Source organism: Ascaphus truei, chromosome 3, assembly GCF_040206685.1.
Source record: "Ascaphus truei isolate aAscTru1 chromosome 3, aAscTru1.hap1, whole genome shotgun sequence".
In the NCBI taxonomy this organism is placed as follows: Eukaryota; Metazoa; Chordata; class Amphibia; order Anura; family Ascaphidae; genus Ascaphus; species Ascaphus truei.
Window position 1 is genome coordinate 253,233,483 of NC_134485.1, and position 18,993 is coordinate 253,252,475.

An 18,993-nucleotide genomic window follows, 5' to 3' on the forward strand; every position below is an offset into this window, starting at 1 on the left:
TGTTCTCGGTCTACACGTGCTGTGTAAAACATGCTGGCCATTATCTGAGTATTGGTGAGAAAATCAAGTGAAAGCAAACAAAGCTGCAAGCTTTTATCTGGGACTAACCGTGACTTCCAACGTTAGTGACTGGAAAGTGAGTTTTGACATGAAATACTCTGCAGAGCTGTCGTGTGCTTCATTAGCTCTCTTACATCTCTAGAGGGGATCTGTTTGCAGGCTGACAGTGTCTGCTGGGTGACACAGGCCAGGCACAGGCAGAGGGGGTATAGACTGGAGAGGGGGGGGGGGGGGGGGGGTTGCTGGTATTTTAAGAGCTGTTGCACGTAGCTTTGCCTTTTTTGGGATGTGCTTTTAGGTGTATAGATGAGCGCTGTACTGGGGGCCTCACAACTCCTCTCCCCAGTCTGATTTCTCCCAGGTTGGCATTTGTTCTCTGGCTGGGTTACATGTGAGGGACTTGCTGTCAATGAGGACAACAGGTAGGAGCGTGAACATAAGCCCAGTGTGTGTTGTAGCCCCCTGTGGCAGTGAAGGGACCAAGATGTGCACAGCTTATTTTGACTATGTAGCCAAGTTCAGTATCTATTTTTGTCCAGTCATTCCACCCAGTGAGAGCCACTCCGCCTACTCCCAAAGCTTGCTGGTGTAGAAGGGGGTGGTCATGTTTATTTGGGTTGCTCTTACTCGCTTCCCCGTGCTCTTCTATGCTATTGCATTCTCAAAGTGGATAACCTTTAGTAGAGAACTGCTTTCTTAAAAGTATTGTTCAATGACTTTCGCACATTGTACCTCTCTGGAAATGAATGTGCTGCAATGTACAGCAATGTCACTTTTAATTGTATAAAGTTTTCTCTTCTCAGATACTTAAAAAAAAAAAAAAAAAAAAAAAAACAATCTTGCTGTAGCACTCCCAGAAATGGCAGTAGCTGAATCTCATCACTGCCCTTCTGCCCTTCTCCAAACACCAATAAGGAAACGTATGGAGAGGGACTTGTTTTGCTACGGATTAGGTTGTATACCTGATAAGGGTCTCTTGTGCGGTTACTTTTTTTTGGGGGGGGGGGGGGGGGATTTGTGGAACATGACATCTTGTAGAAATCTGTACAGTATTATCTGATAATTTTATCCCCTCTAGTACCAGATTGATTCTTTAAACACTTTGCATTTTAACACGCGCACAAGCTGAGCAAGGGAACCTATTATTCTGTTTATAGCCCTAAAAGTCCGATTAATACACAACATACACATTAGTTATTGTACATGATATGATTTTCAGCATATACTTGTTAGGATGGTATCCCATTTTAGACGAGGCACTTCTTAACGTGATATGAGCCATAATAAGGGTTCTCAGTTAGAATGGTAAAGTCACACCTGACAGTAGAGTAGCACAGTGTATATGTCTCCCAATCTGCCAATAAAGTTTGTATTTTTATTTTGATTAAAAAAAAACTAGTGCCTGATGAGATTTTCAAGAACTGGACATACTGGAGCAATATATAAATGTTTTGGCTCCTACACTCTGGAATCAAGGGTGAAAAAAGAGGGCGTTGCGCTGCTATAAAGAATTGCGTATTCCACAACATGTAAAGTTATTACAAAATGGCACTGGAGACCTTACCTGTTGTGATACTGTGATTCATGCTGTAAACACATACCATAAACATTAGTGGAGCTCTCCATTAATCCTTAAACTACATGATGAATCATTCTGCACATCCTTGTCAGGCTGCAAGCTTCTTCTTTGTAAAATGAAATTCTGTGCTTCTGATAAAGATGTATTTAATACACCAGCTATTATTTAATTACATTTCAAGCCAGATCATTAAATAAAACCGTGCTGTAACACCATTTTCCCTCTCTGTCACTTTCTGTTACTAGTCCTCCTATAAAGTGACACACGTAGCAAGCAGTAACAATTTGCACTCGGGCAGGCCTGCTCCTCACATTATGCTCTAGTTCACTTGATGGCTTATTTTCATGACAGCAATGCATGCAATGAAAACAATCTATGCTGCTCAATTTGCTATTTGCAACTTTTTATTTTCTCCCTGGGAGGGGGGAGGGTGTTACACAGGTACCCAATAAGAAGTCACCACATTTCCTAACATGACTTTATGGCTTTTACTGGCAGCCATATTGGTCCATTTGAAGTTGGGTGCTACCAGACCAGCAACCCTGCCCAATTTAGCTATTGATTTGTCATATATTTATTTTTTCCTCATTACATAATTCAACCCAAAGAGTCCTCGGGAGCTGAACCTCGCAAAACAAAAAATTGGCTGGGCGGGATTTCTGTTACATTTGATCACATTATTTGTTTATTTCTCATATTGCTCAATATATTTATTTTAATAGCCAAAATGAAGCGTGCTTCTTTTAGAAATCACAATCGTACCTTATCAGAAATGACATCACTAGAGAGACGTCCAGATGGAATAAGCGCAGATAAACCAAATGTAATAATGCAACCCACTAAGGATTCTCAAACTGCTTCCTAACTTTGTGTTATAGTGTAGCATCCCAGTGAATGTGTCTGAGGCTTGTGGAGATTGCAGAAACTGCTACCTGCCCTTTATTAAGTTTGTGAATCGGCCAGATCACAACGTATTGGTATCTCGGAAGGCCCTGATATCCATTTGATACTGTAGGCAGCTCCTATGTTTTTAAGCTACCTTCTTCTTACACTATAGGAACGGCTAGTCTCTGTGAACGCATTATGGGATTTATAGGGCAAACTTTGCATGTAAGATAAAGTGTATTGTTAATAATCACATAACCTCTCTGATGCCTGAGAATCAGCTACACTTTTCTTTGCAACACCTCTACCGGCAAAAAGGTTAGAACAGTAAAAATAATAAAAGCTTTTTATTTATTTAGTATGTGCTTCCTTTAGCAAATAGTATGTTCTACTGAAAGTAAACACACATGTAATCAATTGTGCACTGAACTTTCAAATATAGTTTAATTTTTTTTTAATGTTTAAGTACATTTACTCCTGGAAGACGCAGTGACTGGGTTTGGTAGAACTCTGCATTAGTTGATATGTCATATATGCAACTGTAGTAACTTTTACCGCCCACAATTACATTTGGCATTGGAATATTCATTCGCAAAATACCGGCCAGCCCCCGCTATTAAATAGTCAGGTGGCTTCTAGAAACTAAGGGCTAAATAGGAAAGGGATAAGTCTGTGTTTTGATCCCTTTTCTTGAAACTCTGCAGAATTGTTTTTATCCCAATTCTAGAATGTTGCAATAGACAGCTATATCATTTATACTGTTATTTCTTTTTTATTTTCTTAGTCCGATCTTTTACCAAATTCTGGTTTGTTTTTTAATAGTTATGTAGATGCTGTCCTTTGAGTTTGCAGATAAGACATTTTAAGAGCAGAAGAACAAAGCTTTGTCGTCTTATGCTGATATGACCTATAATGCTGAAATGAAGCATGCGCACATCAAGAAACCTAAGTCATTGTAATGAGTAAAATAGGCATAAGTAGAATGCTGAAACAACTTCTGCTGCTTCTTTTGCATCCCAAAGCATAAGCTTAAATCGTCTCAGAAGGACAAGGTGCGCCAGTTTATGGCATTTACCCAGGCTGGGGAAAGGACTGCAATATACTGTTTAACACAGAATGACTGGAAACTAGAACTGGCAACAGACAACTACTTCCAGAACACAACGTTGTACTGCAAAGACTCAATGAAAAGCACAGTAGACAAAAAGAAACTAGAGCAATTGTATAACCGGTACAAAGGTAAGGAAAACCTTTTAACTCGTTATCAGGCTGGGCGAAGCAGGTTCTTGTTATAATATAGTATGCACTGTAGTCATCTGTAGTATGTTAAAGTCATCTGTAGGGGTTCCCAATATTTAGCCGTTTGGCCCATTCCCACTTGCAGAATGGTAATACAAGGCAATGTAATGACATAGACACCATACAATCTTTTCAAATCGCAGGCCAAATTGCTTTATTTAAAGAATTTGCACTGTGTGAAGAGGTTATTACCGTGAACAGTTAATTACAAAGTAAGTAGCCTTAAAAAATAACAGTTTACAGTGTTTAGTATTAATGTGGCCGCCGTGTAAAAATATACAGTGAAATGCCTATATATCTCTTGAAAAAAGGGTAATTTAGTTAAACCCTTTGGCCAAAGCATTTTAAGCCTGCAAGCCACTTCAAGGCATGACCAAATATTGCAGGCCTAACACTAACTGATTAAAATTCTTATATACCTTTATAGTTAGAGGAAGAATGATCACATTGGATCTGTCACAACCAGCTACATGTCAAAGAAACAACTGCTTACTTGGACAGTGGGGAGGGGCGAGCTTAAACCCTGGGTGGGAGGAGCCACTAACCTCCCAAAAAAGCTAGGACCAGCTGTACAAAGTTAATAAACACACAGATACCCAGCAAGCTCTAAAAAAAAAACTAAACATTTTTTTGTTATATACATTTAGCCACACCCAGTAGCACTCCAATTGACACTTGTATACATATATATGTGGTAATTTTGGGGGGGGGGGTAGAACTTGCTGGGTATCTGTGTGGCTGCCATGTAAGCAGAAGTTTGCTGCCTTTTTGGGTGGGAGCAGAGAAAAGCACACTAAGGCAGCAAATCCTCAAAGTACAGTCTGCGCTATCGTGGTCATATAAGCAAAACACCTGCTATTAAAGTCAATGGGCGATATCGCTGATTCAGCCGTGATAGCGCAAATCGGGCTTTGATGATCCCCAGCTTAAATGTGGATGCAATATCTGACCTTGTTGCCTTTTTAAATATTTAAAACCAGAGACAGAACATGAAACACACAGAGCCCAGTGCTATATCCAAAGACACAAATACACAGTACAGTGCCTAAACATATACATATATATATATATATATATCTTTTGAATAAAATGGTATTTTAGTGTAACTCTTTGGCCAAAGTGTTGTAAGCCCATGAGTCCCTCCAAGGCAGACCACGTCTCAAGGGTCCTAACACTAATATAAATTCTTAATAACCTGTACATTACCAGGAAGAATGATTTAGAATAAATCTGTCAAAATTAGTTGCATAGTTCTAAGTCTGATTGAAGCTCTTATTAACCTGTATAAAACCAGGAAAAGCCCTCTGTATTAGATTTGTCGCAATCAAACTGCACGCAATGAGCGTATAGGGGTTCTGTATGTTTAGCCTTTTAACACTACAAGTGTTTTTGGAAAGGGGGTTTTGTAGCACTTGTTGTATGAAAAAAGTTTCTTAATAAAAAAAAAAAAACAGCCATGCAGTTTCTGTGCTGGAAGTTAGTTACCCAAACACTGTACAGCTACCTTTAAGTGACTTCCAAGTATGACTTCCAAGTATGATGGGTGGCATGATAAATGTAATCTTTCAGAGATGGAGCCTTTGATGGCAAACAATCTTATTTAAATAGGAGGGCTGTAGAATGTGTTTCCTTCTATTTGTAGAATATTCAAATAGATGTTCTGTGAACCTATTTTAGCGTGTCTTCATTGTAACTGTGTTCTTTAAAATACATATTCTGTCTTTTCTGTATCCTCTGTCAATAGAAATGTTATTTATTTTTTGTTTACTTCTGCAGACCCTCAAGATGAAAATAAAATAGGCATAGATGGAATTCAATTATTCTGTGATGATTTACACCTGGATCCGGCCAGCACCAGTGTATTGGTTATCGCATGGAAGTTCAGGGCTGCCACACAATGTGAATTCAGTAAAAAGGAGTTTGTTGATGGGATGACAGAGCTTGGGTGCGTATGGAGGTGGTACCTGCTAAATGTGAAACGAGGGGTACGAGGAGACTTTCTATTTATCGATTCCTCGCTATTTACATGTCAAAGCAATTGGGTTACTTTTTTTATTTACAGCCTTTCTTCAATAGTTAAATGTACTGTTGGATATTTAGGCATATTTTTCCCGATTTTACCCTTTTTTTTTTTTTAGGTAAACAGAAATCTAGTATTTTTTTTTCCTGGAATAGATTGCACAAAGTCTTCTCCTGTACAACCAAAGCCCCATTCAGCTCTTTGCAGAAAAATATACCCGGTAGTTGGATCGAAAAGGATCCCCAGTGTTCGACTGACACAAATAGTTTTCTATACACTGTGAGAAGTGGCAGGATAGAGAAATGAAGGGAAAAGAATCGAACTTAAACATGCCAATAAACACAAAGAACTTTATGTCCATTTTCAGGGATACCAGGAAATGAGACTGGATCAGTTATGTCTGTACTACTTTATGGACATGAAAAAGTATGCATGTGATTCTGTCTAGCCATAGCCCTTGAGTGCAACCTCTTACATTAGCCAGGATTGTAATCAGTGGACAATGTAGGGTATTGTCTTTGTAACAAGTAGAGCGGAGGAGGTGTTATACCCAGTTGTATCCATTATTCTTTTCTGCAAAGCAGTGAATACATTTGAAAATGTTGACATCCATGCAGTTAATTTATGGAATGGAGGAAATGGCATTCTGTTAGCGATGACTGGTTATGCTGAGAAGCAATTGGAGGCCATCTGAGTTATGGGCCCTTATTCAATATAGTTAGAAGTCTTAAATGCATCAGTCATGAACTTCCATTCAAATGAATGGAGGTAGCACATTGTTAGCTGTGTATTAACCGCTTCTCCCTATGCTGAGTATTCTCTGACTAATGCAGAGATACTCACAGCTAACCAGGTTCTTAGTTGAGATTAAGAACATAAATACAGAGAGATTTCCTACTTGCATAAACGGTTACATACCAATATGGACAAGCGTGCAAAAACATACAAAGCGGTAATGAGGGCCCGGCTCATGAGCGCTTACAATCTAGAGGGAATGAGGGACAATGTTGAAACAAAAGGTAACGTGGCTGCTCATTGTGGGATGGAGTATGGTCCAGCACAAAGCTGGTTCCTTTAAGGTTTGGGGGTGTTTGGTCTAGTCGCACAGCTGGTACCAATAGGGTTGGAGGGGAGGGTGTTAAAGCTTCCTCTGGAAAAGGTGAATTTCAGGGTCTTTTAAAATAACTGAAAGCTGGGGTAGTGTGATGGTGCCTAGTAGGGAATTCCAGAGAGAGAGGGAAGCACGGGAGAAGTCTCGCAGGCGGGAGTGAGAGGAGTTAAGACAGGAGGAAAGGCTGATGTCGTTGGGCAGAGTGTAGGGGATGGTTGATTTATATATTTGGGTATGAGGGCTTAGATGTAAGTGGGGGCAGTGTCGTTGAGCTTTGTAAGTCAGAGATGGGGTTTTCAATTTGATTCTGGAAGATATGGGAAGCCAGTGTAGAGATTTGCGCGGTGAGTAAGGAAGATGTCTGGCAGCAGCATTTTAGATGGATTAGCATTGTGATAGGTGGATAAGGGGAATGCTAACTAGGAGAAGGTTGGAGTAGTCAAGGCGGGATAGGTTGAGTGCGTGAATTAGGATTGTAGTTGGAATATGAGAAAGAAAATGGCATATCCTGGCAACATTTCGAAGGAGTAGGTGGCTGGACTTGGTGAGGCATTGAATGTGAGGAATGAAGGAGAGATACAGAGAAGATTAAGAGACTCCAGAGAAGGAAACACTGAAGTTGTGGTTGGATAGGTAAGACGTAAACCAGAAGTAGGCTGCGTCGCAGAGGCCTATGGAGTGGAGAGTGTGCAGAAGAAGGGGCTGATAAACAGTGTTGCAGGCAGCAGAGTGATCCAGGAGAATTAGTAAGGAGAAGTGACCCTTAGATTTAGCTGTGACTTGGTCATTGGCCACTTTTGTTAGTGCTGTTTCAGTGGAGTGTAGAGGATGGAAGCCAGATTGCAAAGGGTCAAGCAGGTATTGAACACACATTTTCATTTATCTGCTTAGTACAGATTTTGATCATGGATATTACACAATTCTTTGTAGATGTAATGATATCTTGAAAGCTCATGTTTAACCAGTCTATTCACTACATGTACTGTAGCCCAAATTATTTATTCACAATCTTTTCAAAGTGATATCACCTCAACAGTCAACTGAATTTACAGCTTTCAAGTAATGTTTAATAAGTGAATGGTAAAGTAATATTTTACAATGTAACCTGCACACACGGGTTATTGGAGTAACTGCTCACCTTTTTTTATTTAATGTCCTAATAATAAAACGGTAGGTGCAAGGGAGGTAGGTAACGTATAAATCACAGAGTGAACTCAGAAGGATGAGTTCAAAAGCACCCCTCTATTAGCACTCATTACCTAGTACTTATATATGTTCCTAAAGCCAAAAGATGAATCCCTTAGCCAGGAGCTAAAAGCGATAAGCGACGAAAAACAAAAAAGTTTTAATACACAATTTAATCATACACTCAAAGGTTAAAATAAGTGAATAAAATTCCCCTCAGAGGAGTAGTGGAGAAGTGTAAGGCATATATCAATCTAAGTTGCTGTATTGGTATATATATTATCAGAAGATATCCCTGTGTTCCCCTGCGGTGGTAGTATACATGTGATATCCACTAGAGCTTAACAATGGGATTACAATTGCCTTAATAGGTAGTATGATAATGTGGTTGACAATCAATGGTTGCTAGTCATTAGTACAGGGTGAACAAGTCACTATAAATATCCCACATTGGGATGGAAATGGTGTCTATTGTTACAGGGTTGCAGCGAACCCAGGACACTATATGAGCCTTAAATAGCTATTGCCACATAGTATCACACAAATAATGCAACATAACTTGTATACAAATGGTAAGTATATTACAGTCACTGATATTGTGCTTCATAGGGTAACAACCGATCCTATAGTAATACCGTCCCCCTAGCTCTCATAGCAAAACAAACAGTATATAGGAATGCCAGATTATAGCTGCTCTCGGTAAATTGACCGGAGTTATAGAGGGTTACGGCGAACCCAAGCAGGAGCAGGAGGTAAAATATTGGCACAGTATAGCAAAGTGTAACCAGCCGTCTGGAAACAGCAGGCAGCCTATATACAGGGGAATGGCAGTGTAACCGCTAGCAGGAGAGGTGTAGGGGAGGGGGGAAAGGGTTACGGCGAACCCAGGCAGAGATAGAGTATACAAGCCGTGTGGGTATCTTTCACATGCACCGCCGTCGCTCCTCTGTGACGTCACTCTCGTGACGTCTGTATCACCGACACGTGTTTCGCGCGTGCAACGCGATTCTTCAGGAGCTGCTTGGGTTCGCCGTAACCCTCTATAACTCCGGTCAATTTACCGAGAGCAGCTATAATCTGGCATTCCTATATACTATATACTGTTTGTTTTGCTATTAGAGCTAGCGGGACGGTATTACTATAGGATCGGTTGTTACCCTATGAAGCACAATATCAGTGACTGAAATATACTTACCATTTGAAAACAAGTTATGTTGCATTATTTGTGTGATACTATGTGGCAATAGCTATTTAAGGCTCATATAGTGTCCTGGGTTCGCTGCAACCCTGTAACAATAGACACCATTTCCATCCCAATGTGGGATATTTATAGTGACTTGTTCACCCTGTATTAATGACTAACAACCATTGATTGTCAACCACATTATCATACTACCTATTAAGGCAATTGTAATCCCATTGTTAAGCTCTAGTGGATATCACATGTATACTACCACCGCAGGGGAAGACAGGGATATCTTCTGATAATATATACTGTATACCAATATAGCAATTTAGATTGATATATCCCTTTCACTTCTTCATTACTCCTCTGAGGGGAATTTTATTCACTTATTTTAACCTTTGAGTGTATGATTAAATTGTGTATTAAAACTTTTTTGTTTTCGTCGCTTTTCGCTTTTAGCTCCTGGCTAAGGGATTCATCTTTTGGCTTTAGGAACATATATAAGTACTAGGTTAATGAGTGCTAATAGAGGGGTGCTTTTGAACTCATCCTTCTGAGTTCACTCTGTGATTTATAATGTAACCTGCACAGTAATACTTCCTTTAAACATTTGACAGTGGAGGGATAGCTGGGTCCTCCATGTCAGTTTTCTGAATGCAACACTTTTTTTACAATGTACGTTTTTTTTATTTTAACGAATAGATTGGGAAAGTGAATATTCCTTATCGTATGCAGTGGGGTCAGGGCTGTACATCTAATAAGATTGCTTGCTTAGGTTTCTTACAGAAAGCTTAATCTTTCAAAATGAACAGGAAGTGAAAAGGAAGCAAAAGGGTGTTATGTCACCAATTTATTTTCGTTGGCAAAACATCTATGAATTACCTATTGCCTTTCATCCTAATTGCAGACTTGCTGTATGCTGTGTAGTACAAAGTTCCAGTAGCTGTATAGGTCCGGAAGAAGTGTATATTGGTCATAGCTTGTGATATCTATTTTTTTTATGTAACAAGAACGTTCTTTAGGGGTGTAATAATATGTACAGAACTTCCAAACCTCACAGTCCTCTCCCCATCTATGTTTTCTCATGAGCACATAGAATGAGAAACCTGTGACGTTTAAAAGCTCTGTACACACTCTGAGGAAGAATTCATATTGTAGAGAAGCAGGCGATGTGCAACTTGGAAGCTGGTGCTTCACAAAAATAAATTGATGGTGGCAGATATTTTCCTTTCCAAGACACCACAGTGGCGATATCGGGTTAAAACATTTCCCTGCTTCTTTAAAATGTGGTTATATTTTTGTGTTCTATAAATTGTGACATAATGCAGGGGTGCTGAACTCCAGTCCTCAAGATCCCCTCCCTCCCCCAACAGGTCAGGTTTTAAGGATATCCCTGCTTCAGCACAGGTGGTGCAGTCTTCGACTGAGCCACTGGTTGAGCCACCTGTGCTGAAGCAGGGATATCCTTCAAACCTGACTACATGGGGGGAATTGAGGACCCCTGACCTAATGTATACATTTTATTTAAAAAAAATAAACATTCAGTAAAGTGTTGGTATTTTTATATCCCGTAGGCTCAGAAGAAAGTCATTTTGCAGGGCAACATTTGAAACAGTGAAGTAATGTCAAATATTTTCTAGGTAAAAAAAATATCCATCTGTATAAGTTTTCTTAGACTTCTATTATATTTTCAGTGTATACATTTTTTTTTTATTCTGCCACAAAACAAGATTGAAATGTAATGCCAGTGAACCACACAAGCCGTTTTACTTGTTGATTTCAATGGCAATAGCATCTGCAAAACTGATTCTTACGTGAATCTACATTTAAGTCCAGTTTAATCTCTGCATTATTTACAATTTGCGTTTATTCAAAGCATTCCCAAAGATTAAACATCATTTTATTCTTAGCAGGAGAGTTTATGGATGGACTGACTTTACATTTCAGGGGGAATCGGCAGTACAACGTACTGTTAAAGTTAATTTTCACATTCTCTCTTGACAGGTGTGACAGCACAGACAAGTTAAGGGCTCAGCTGCCTCGGCTAGAACAAGAGCTCAAGGATCCTCTCAAGTTCAAAGATTTCTATCAGTTTACATTTAATTTTGCAAAGAATCCTGGCCAGAAAGGTCTAGGTAGGTGCGACATGTAACACCAGTGCCTGACGTGCTTAGGGCTACATAGTTTGCTTGACTCTTTCAGTGCTCGAGCATTGACCACGTCTGTTGCTCTGAAAGAGGTAACACTCATTGACTGTGAATATTCCTAGTCATGACATGAAACGTCTGCCACACCACAAGTCTCCTCAATACAGAACTGTCAGTAGCATTAACTTCGGCCAGACAAGCAGGAGAGATAGAAACTATCAGACAGAAATCTTTTCAAGGAGTTAATGTGGTCTTGAGAACTATCACCGTTGGTAAACACTGGAACCGTAATTTAAGGCCTCTGCCGACACGGCCTTCGGCTAGAAAGTTCCAATGGAATCCCGCCCATAGTTTATTGCTGTGGGACGTGCCACTGGTGTGTGCTGCCAGAGACATGGAGGAAAGAGGACGTATCCTTGTCCCAGTCTGCAGCTCACATGTAGATTCCCGTCCCTTGATGTATTTTGAATTGGTGATATATTTCTTTTCTTTAGATATTGCTTAGGAAGAAACACTGAGACGATATTAGGGAGGGACCTTTTTTTTTTAATCTGGGTTAGCCAATCAAAACCCTGTGTTTTACAAAGGGAAAGAACGATCTATATCCACCAGTGCGTGTTGCCGACTGGGACAAGGAGGAAAGATGAAAAAAAAATGAGATATTCTATTGTTTCACTGTTTTTTTTTTTTTTTTTCAGATTTGGATATGGCAATTGCATACTGGAATTTAGTATTGTCGGGAAGATTTAAATTTTTAGATCTGTGGAATAAGTTTTTATTGGTAAGTAGACTATACTTTAGTTTTTCGTTGGTTTATTAAAGTACCAACCGCTCCTTCCTTTTTTTTTTTTTTTTTTAAATAATTTAAAAAAAAAATCCTTTGTGGTTGAACCAAGGGGATCCCTGAGTTGAGGACCTCCAACTTCCAGAGACCGCATTGTTCCTGGGGTGTGTGTAGTTTTTTGTGGCAGTGTTTGAGACAAAAAAGTAATATTTGGCCGCGGGGTCATCAATACAAAGTTGCGATACCTTGCTATCTTTTTCTTGCCTGGTGGAGAAACTACGTTATATCTTGGGAACTGGGGGTTGGGTGGAATGTAGTGACACCTCAATTCAGGTAATGTAAAGAGACGTGTGTGTGTTATGTATGTATGTATGTACAGTTGTGTGAAAAAGAAAGTACACCCTCTTTGAATTCTATGGTTTTACAAATCAGGACATAATAACAATCATCTGTTCCTTCGCAAGTCTAAAAATTGGGTAAATACAACCTCAGATGAACAAAAACACATGACATATTACACCGTGTCATGATTTATTTAACAAAAATAAAGCCAACATGGAGAAGCTTTGTGTGAAAAACTAAGTACACCCTTACTGCTTCCATAGGAATTAAGATGCTAAGTAGCAGACAGGTGCTGCTAATCAAACGCCCTTGATTAATTGATCATCAGCAAGTGTGACCACTTCTATAAAAGCCGAAGTTTTAGCAGTTTGCTGGTCTGGAGCACTCAGGTGTGTGTTAACACAATGCCAAGGAGGAAAGACATCAGCAATGATCTTAGAGAAGCAATTGTTGCTGCCATCACTCTGGAGAGGGTTATAAGGCCATTTCCAAACAATTTAAAGTCCATCATTCTACAGTGAGAAAGATTATTCAAAAGTGGAAAACATTCAAGACAGTTGCCAATCTTCCCAATAGTGGACGTCCCAGCAAATTCACCCCAAGGTCAGACTGTGCAATGCTCAGAGAAATTGCAACATACCCAAGAGTTACATCTCAGACTCTACAGGCCTCAGTTAGCATGTTAAAAGTTAATGTTCATGACAGTACAATCAGAAAAAGACTGAACAAGTATGTTTTGTTTGGAAGGGTTGCCAGGAGAAAGCCTCTTCTCTCTAAAAAGAACATGGCAGCACGGCTTAGGTTTGCAAAGTTGCACATGAACAAACCACAAGACTTCTGGAACAATGTCCTTTGGACAGGCAAGACCAAAGTGGAGATGTTTGGCCATAATGCACAGCGCCACGTTTGGCGAAAACCAAACACAGCATATCAGCACAAACACCTCATACCAACTGTCAAGCACGGTGGTGGAAGGGTAATAATTTGGGCTTGTTTTGCAGCCACAGGACCTGGGAACCTTGCAGTCATTGAGTCAACCATGAACTCCTCTGTATACCAAAGTATTCTAGAGTTTAATGTGAGGCCATCTGTCCGACAGCTAAAGCTTGGCCGAAATTGGATCGTGGAACAGGACAATGATCCCAAGCACACCAGCAAATCTACAACAGAATGGCTGAAAAAGAAAAGAATCAAGGTGTTGCAATGGCCCAGTCAAAGTCCAGACCTCAACCCGATTGAAATGCTGTGACGGGACCTTGAGAGAGCTGTGCATAAACAAATGCCCACAAACCTCAATGAACTGAAGCAATGTTGTAAAGAAGAGTGGACCAAAATTCCTCCACAACGATGTGAGAGACAGATAAAGTCATACAGAAAACAATTATTTTAAGTTATTGCTGCTAAAGGTGGTTGTAAAAGCTATTGAATCATACGGTATACTTAGTTTTTCACACATGGCTTCTCCATTTTGGCTTTATTTTTGTTAAATCATGACACGGTGTAATATGCCATGTGTTGTTGTTCATCTGAGGTTGTATTTACCTAATTTTTAGACCTGCTAAGGAACAGATGATTGTTATGTCCTGATTTGTAAAACCATAGAATTCAAAGAGGGTGTACTTTCTTTTTCACACAACTGTGTATGTATGTATGTATGTAAGTAATACATGTCTCTCTACCTGAATCGAGGTGCATTAGCACTTCTCATTGCATTTATTCAATTTAATTAAATGATTCCCTGCAAACTGAAATGCTGGTATTTCCGGTTCCACGTTCTGAAATGTTATATTCATAAGGTTGTACTGTGTGTAAACAGTAATTAATCTGGTATATACCAGACTGCTGCTTAAAGTAAAGCCGAGAGTACAACCTGATGAATATAACATTTCGGAATGTGGACCCGGAAATACCAGCATTTCAATTTGCAGAGAGTCATTGAATGAAATTGAATAAATGCAATGAGAAGTGCTAATGCACCTAGTTAATGAAACACTTGCAATGCAGATTACTACATTGCTGCTAACTTGGCCCATTGGCCTGCTTCTCACCATTCTGAAAAAGGGGAAAAGTAAAAAAGCAAAGCATTTGTGCAGATGGAGAATACATACTGAGCATGTCATTCACTGAATAGTAGTCTGCAACAGTTACTGCAGCGGTGCGCAAACTGGAGGGCGCAAGATTATTTAGGGGGGGCGTGGGCTACGTGCAGGGAAACCTGGGAGCGGGCAGAGCTGTGCACGGGCAGCCAGAAGCTCTGTGCTGAGGCTGCTGGTTCTCTGCTCTGTCTGTGTCAGGGGGGGCGGGGCTTTCCTTCCCTGCACACAGACATCCCCTCCTCCTCCTATATTTCCCGTCCCAGTTTTCAGCAGCATGGTTGGGACAGGAGCAGTCTTGCAGTACTTCCTCCCCCCTAGGTGAAAGTCTGTGACTTATGATTGTGTGTTGTCTGTCTGTGTGGTGTGATTGTGTGTTGTGATTGAGTGTATGTGTGTTGTGTCTGTGTTTGGTTGTGATTGTGTGTGTTTTTTTTGCACACGCACATTACTCACAGCACACTACTCACAGCACATTACTCACAGCACACTACTCACAGCACACTACTCACAGCACACTACTCACAGCACACACTACTCACAGCACACACTGCACACAGCACACACTGCACACAGCACACACTGCACACAGCACACACTGCACACAGCACACACTGCACACAGCACACACTGCACACAGCACACACTGCACACAGCACTCACAACACATTCAAGGCGCACACTGCACTCACTGCACACAGCACTCACTCACAGCACACTCCACACACAGCACACTTTCACTGCACACACAGCACACTTTCACTGCACACAAAGCACACTTTCACTGCACACAAAGCACACTTTCACTGCACACACAGCACACTTTCACTGCACACACAGCACACTTTCACTGCACACACACTGCACTCACAGCCCTGCCCCCTACCTCCGGTGTCCGCTGCTGGGGCATCGTGGGGCTGCCTGCGGGGATCGGGGCTGGGGGTTATTGGTGTGGGGCTGGGGGGAGTGGGGCTGGGGGGATCGGTGCTGGGGGTGGAAGGGGAATCAGTGCTGGTAGAAGTGAGGCTGCTGGGGGAAGTGCAAGGGGAACTACGGTGGCTGCCGGCGCCTCACTCCACCTCTTCACCCCTCCTCCCAATCGGGCGCGCGGCGGCCATTTTTTTTTAATTTGCTCAACCCCGGTTATAGCGCAGTCAGAGAGGGTGGCCCCCGAGTACCGCGCTATAACGGGCCTGAGATGTATTTGTATTTACATTGTATACCGTTTAATAAAGGTTTTTTTTTTTTTCTTCATGTGATTGATTCAGGCAGGGGGGCCCGAGAAATTTCATGGATGGAAAGGGGGTCTCGGCATAAAACGTTTGCTCACCCCTGATTACTGTATTGTAATAAATCACCCCCTTTAATTTGTGTTCCACCTAATACGCATGTCTTTCTTTTGTGTTTTTAACAAGAAACCCCATGCATACATGAACCTTTTATTTGTAGAAGCAATACTACCTTTTAGGAGTTCTAATAGGTTTTTGTCTTTTTCCCAGGCAGTTACTGAATTTCAAGCAACAGGGCACTACTAAAATTTAGATAGCATATTGTTACCATTTGCTGGTTGTTTCTTCACTGTGCTATGTTTTTTCCTAAGGCCGTGCGTATAGTGCCCGCTTGCAAAAGTTGTATTTCGCTTTGCGGCGGCGCGGGCAACCAGGCCATTGATTGGTTCAGGGGCTGTTACATGAGGCGACAGGCCCTGAAAAATCAAATATTGCCGGCTTCAAAAAATCGTGTCATTTGCATTGCTGTTGAACGTAATTTGTGGGATAAAATTGTAGTGCGGTTGTTTTATTGCATTTTGCATTGTACAATAAACATGAGTACGTTGAGGGAACTTTTGGCATATTTAAAGCTGCAGTTTAAGCTGCCGTTTTTAAAAAATATATTTTTTTTTCCCCATTCAATATGTGCATCAATACAACCTGCACACTGACAAGTAAGTGATTAGCTAACCTGGAGATTGATCCGTTCTCCTGTAATCGATCGCTTGGTCCGGGTTATTTAATTCAGTTCTTGCAAAGCATTCTGGGCAATGTAGTCCTGGAATATGATTGACTGGGCAGTTACTAGATACAATTGGTTCACTGCTAGAGAGAGGGCGGGGCTCAAGAGCCAGAGCCAATCAGAAGGGGAAGGGGCTGTCACTTTGGAAATGCTTCTTACATTAGAAACATTAAAAATGTCTTTAAAACATTTTTTTTTTAAATGCTACAAGTATTTTCTCATAGTACAGAACTGATTTATATAAAAAAACACACATAGGATATTGCTTGAACTGTTGCTTTAAAGTGCAAGAATGCAGTGAAACCATAATGTCCTCTACCAATATGGGAGCATGACTCTGTTTTCAGATGCTTATAATTTCTTATCTACAGAACATGCTTAGTTAAAAAAATGTCATAAAAAAAATGTGTTGCTAAATGTTTTTGGTCATGAAGAGTGACCACTATTGTATAGAGGAGCAAATAAATGTCTTCTGTCCTTTTACCCATGCAGACTGTCAATCTCTTCCAGTGTGAATTTGCCGTATAATTGCCATTAAATAATTCATACACAGTTTCTCTTTTTATGAATTTTGGAGTTGGGTTATCAGTGTTCTTTAGATGTATCAATATAATCTTGATAACTGTCCATGTTGTGGATCGAAACGTATATCATCCCTTCAGATACATGCACGGTATTTACTTTTATTGAACAAGCCTGGAGTGCCGTTTGTTTTCCCGTATGTGGGTGCACACATTTGAACAGCTTTGTGTTCACCATCAGACCTTTGCTGACCTCAGTGTTTCTTTCAGACAACAATTGTTTTTAAGGGAATTTCATAATTAAATCATCTGTCAGGATCTGTGGAGTGCTGCAGGTCAGCTCTGGGGGACCACTTATATACACACACTTTATTTCTTTAACCTTATTTGAAATATCTATCTCAAAAAGAGCACCACGGATTGTTGCTTCCATGTCCGTATGGTATGAAAAATGAACATTTGTGAAGATGTGCTGTTTGCAGAAGTCATTACACAGTCTTGGTTCTCCTAAATTAAACCCTGAATTTTTAAACTGAGTGGATGTACTTAAATTAACAATTATATGTTTTCTTATAATTTAGGAGCACCACAAAAGGTCAATCCCAAAGGATACATGGAACCTTCTCTTGGATTTTGGAAATATAATTGCAGACGATATGTCCAACTATGATGAAGAAGGTAATGAATTTGATTCTGGAATACTTATACTGTTGGCAAATCAGATATATTTTGTTAAACCAAGAGAGCATTCAAAATATCTCAGGTTGCTAGCAAAAAAAAAATATTTATATTTTTAAAGTATTTGTTAGCCAGGAAAATTTTAGATTTTATGTTTTTAAATTGAAAACTGTCCTCTTCCGTGTTGTAAATGAAGTAGTGAAGTGTGTGGTTCCTAGACAGAACATGAAAGCTATGTTGACTTCAATGCATAGAAAGTTGGTTAGCTAAATGCATCAGGAACAAACCTTTTTCTCCTCTTTCAGGAGCATGGCCCGTTCTTATAGATGATTTTGTGGAATACGCGAGACCCTTAGTCACAGGAGGAAAACGTAAAACTCTTTAACTATAAACTTTTGAAAAGGACTCGAGATGCTTTCGCCATTTCATTAGATAATGAAGACTATTTTTGGCCAATAACTGAGAAGACAGTGCGGCAGATTCTCCCGGACATACAGAACGCTGCTGTTGGAATTCTGCCTAAAAAAGCATTATGGTGGACAGCTCATGGGCAGGACACAAAGATGCCCTGCAGAGATCCCTGGCTGTTTGTAGGATGCTGGCTTCATATCTTATATTGGTTGTATCATATAGGATGTAGAGATTGCATGATTTTATACTTTGGATCTGTTTAAATAGAGGCCATTTTATTAAAAAAAGAAAAGAAAAATAAAGAGCATGCCATTCAGTTTACGAGCCAGAATAAACACCAGCAGTTACTTAACAGCTGTATTATATTGTATCTATATAAAAAGCAGTATTTGTGGTATAAATTAAATCTCTAATGGAAACTTATATGGCATGTTGTATTTTTTGTCACTAACTGATACAATTATGAAAATAGCGAAAGGCCAGGTCACTCTCACAAAGCGATCAGTTAACAGAGTATGTGTAGCAATCTGAGATGCTGGATCTGTGTGATCTTGGACATGTCCTTATATCTACCTGGGCCTCGGGTACCAAATATTAGGTTGTAAGCTCTTCGGGGCAGAGATTCATTGTGACCATGTAAATTAAAATAAATATAAATAATAATGTTGATAAGCCTTAA

The 18,993-nt window shown here is 40.2% G+C and overlaps 1 protein-coding gene across 5 annotated transcripts in view; it reads left to right on the forward strand.

The window, feature by feature from the left end:
- Window positions 1–18,993, forward strand: part of DCUN1D2 (defective in cullin neddylation 1 domain containing 2) — a 20,597-nt gene extending 1,604 nt beyond the window's left edge. For 2 of the 5 annotated variants that reach the window (XM_075590633.1, XM_075590630.1), the window contains exons 2-7: window positions 3,547–3,763; window positions 5,600–5,768; window positions 11,330–11,460; window positions 12,171–12,253; window positions 17,807–17,903; window positions 18,209–18,993. In XM_075590633.1, coding sequence (XP_075446748.1) covers window positions 3,589–3,763; window positions 5,600–5,768; window positions 11,330–11,460; window positions 12,171–12,253; window positions 17,807–17,903; window positions 18,209–18,288 — 735 coding nt within the window. In that variant the 5' untranslated portion in view covers window positions 3,547–3,588 and the 3' untranslated portion in view covers window positions 18,289–18,993. Of the gene's footprint in view, window positions 1–331; window positions 483–888; window positions 1,014–2,361; window positions 2,463–3,546; window positions 3,764–5,599; window positions 5,769–11,329; window positions 11,461–12,170; window positions 12,254–17,806; window positions 17,904–18,208 lie in introns of those variants that run through there. The other 3 variants (XM_075590631.1, XM_075590632.1, XM_075590634.1) reach the window with 3 other exon arrangements.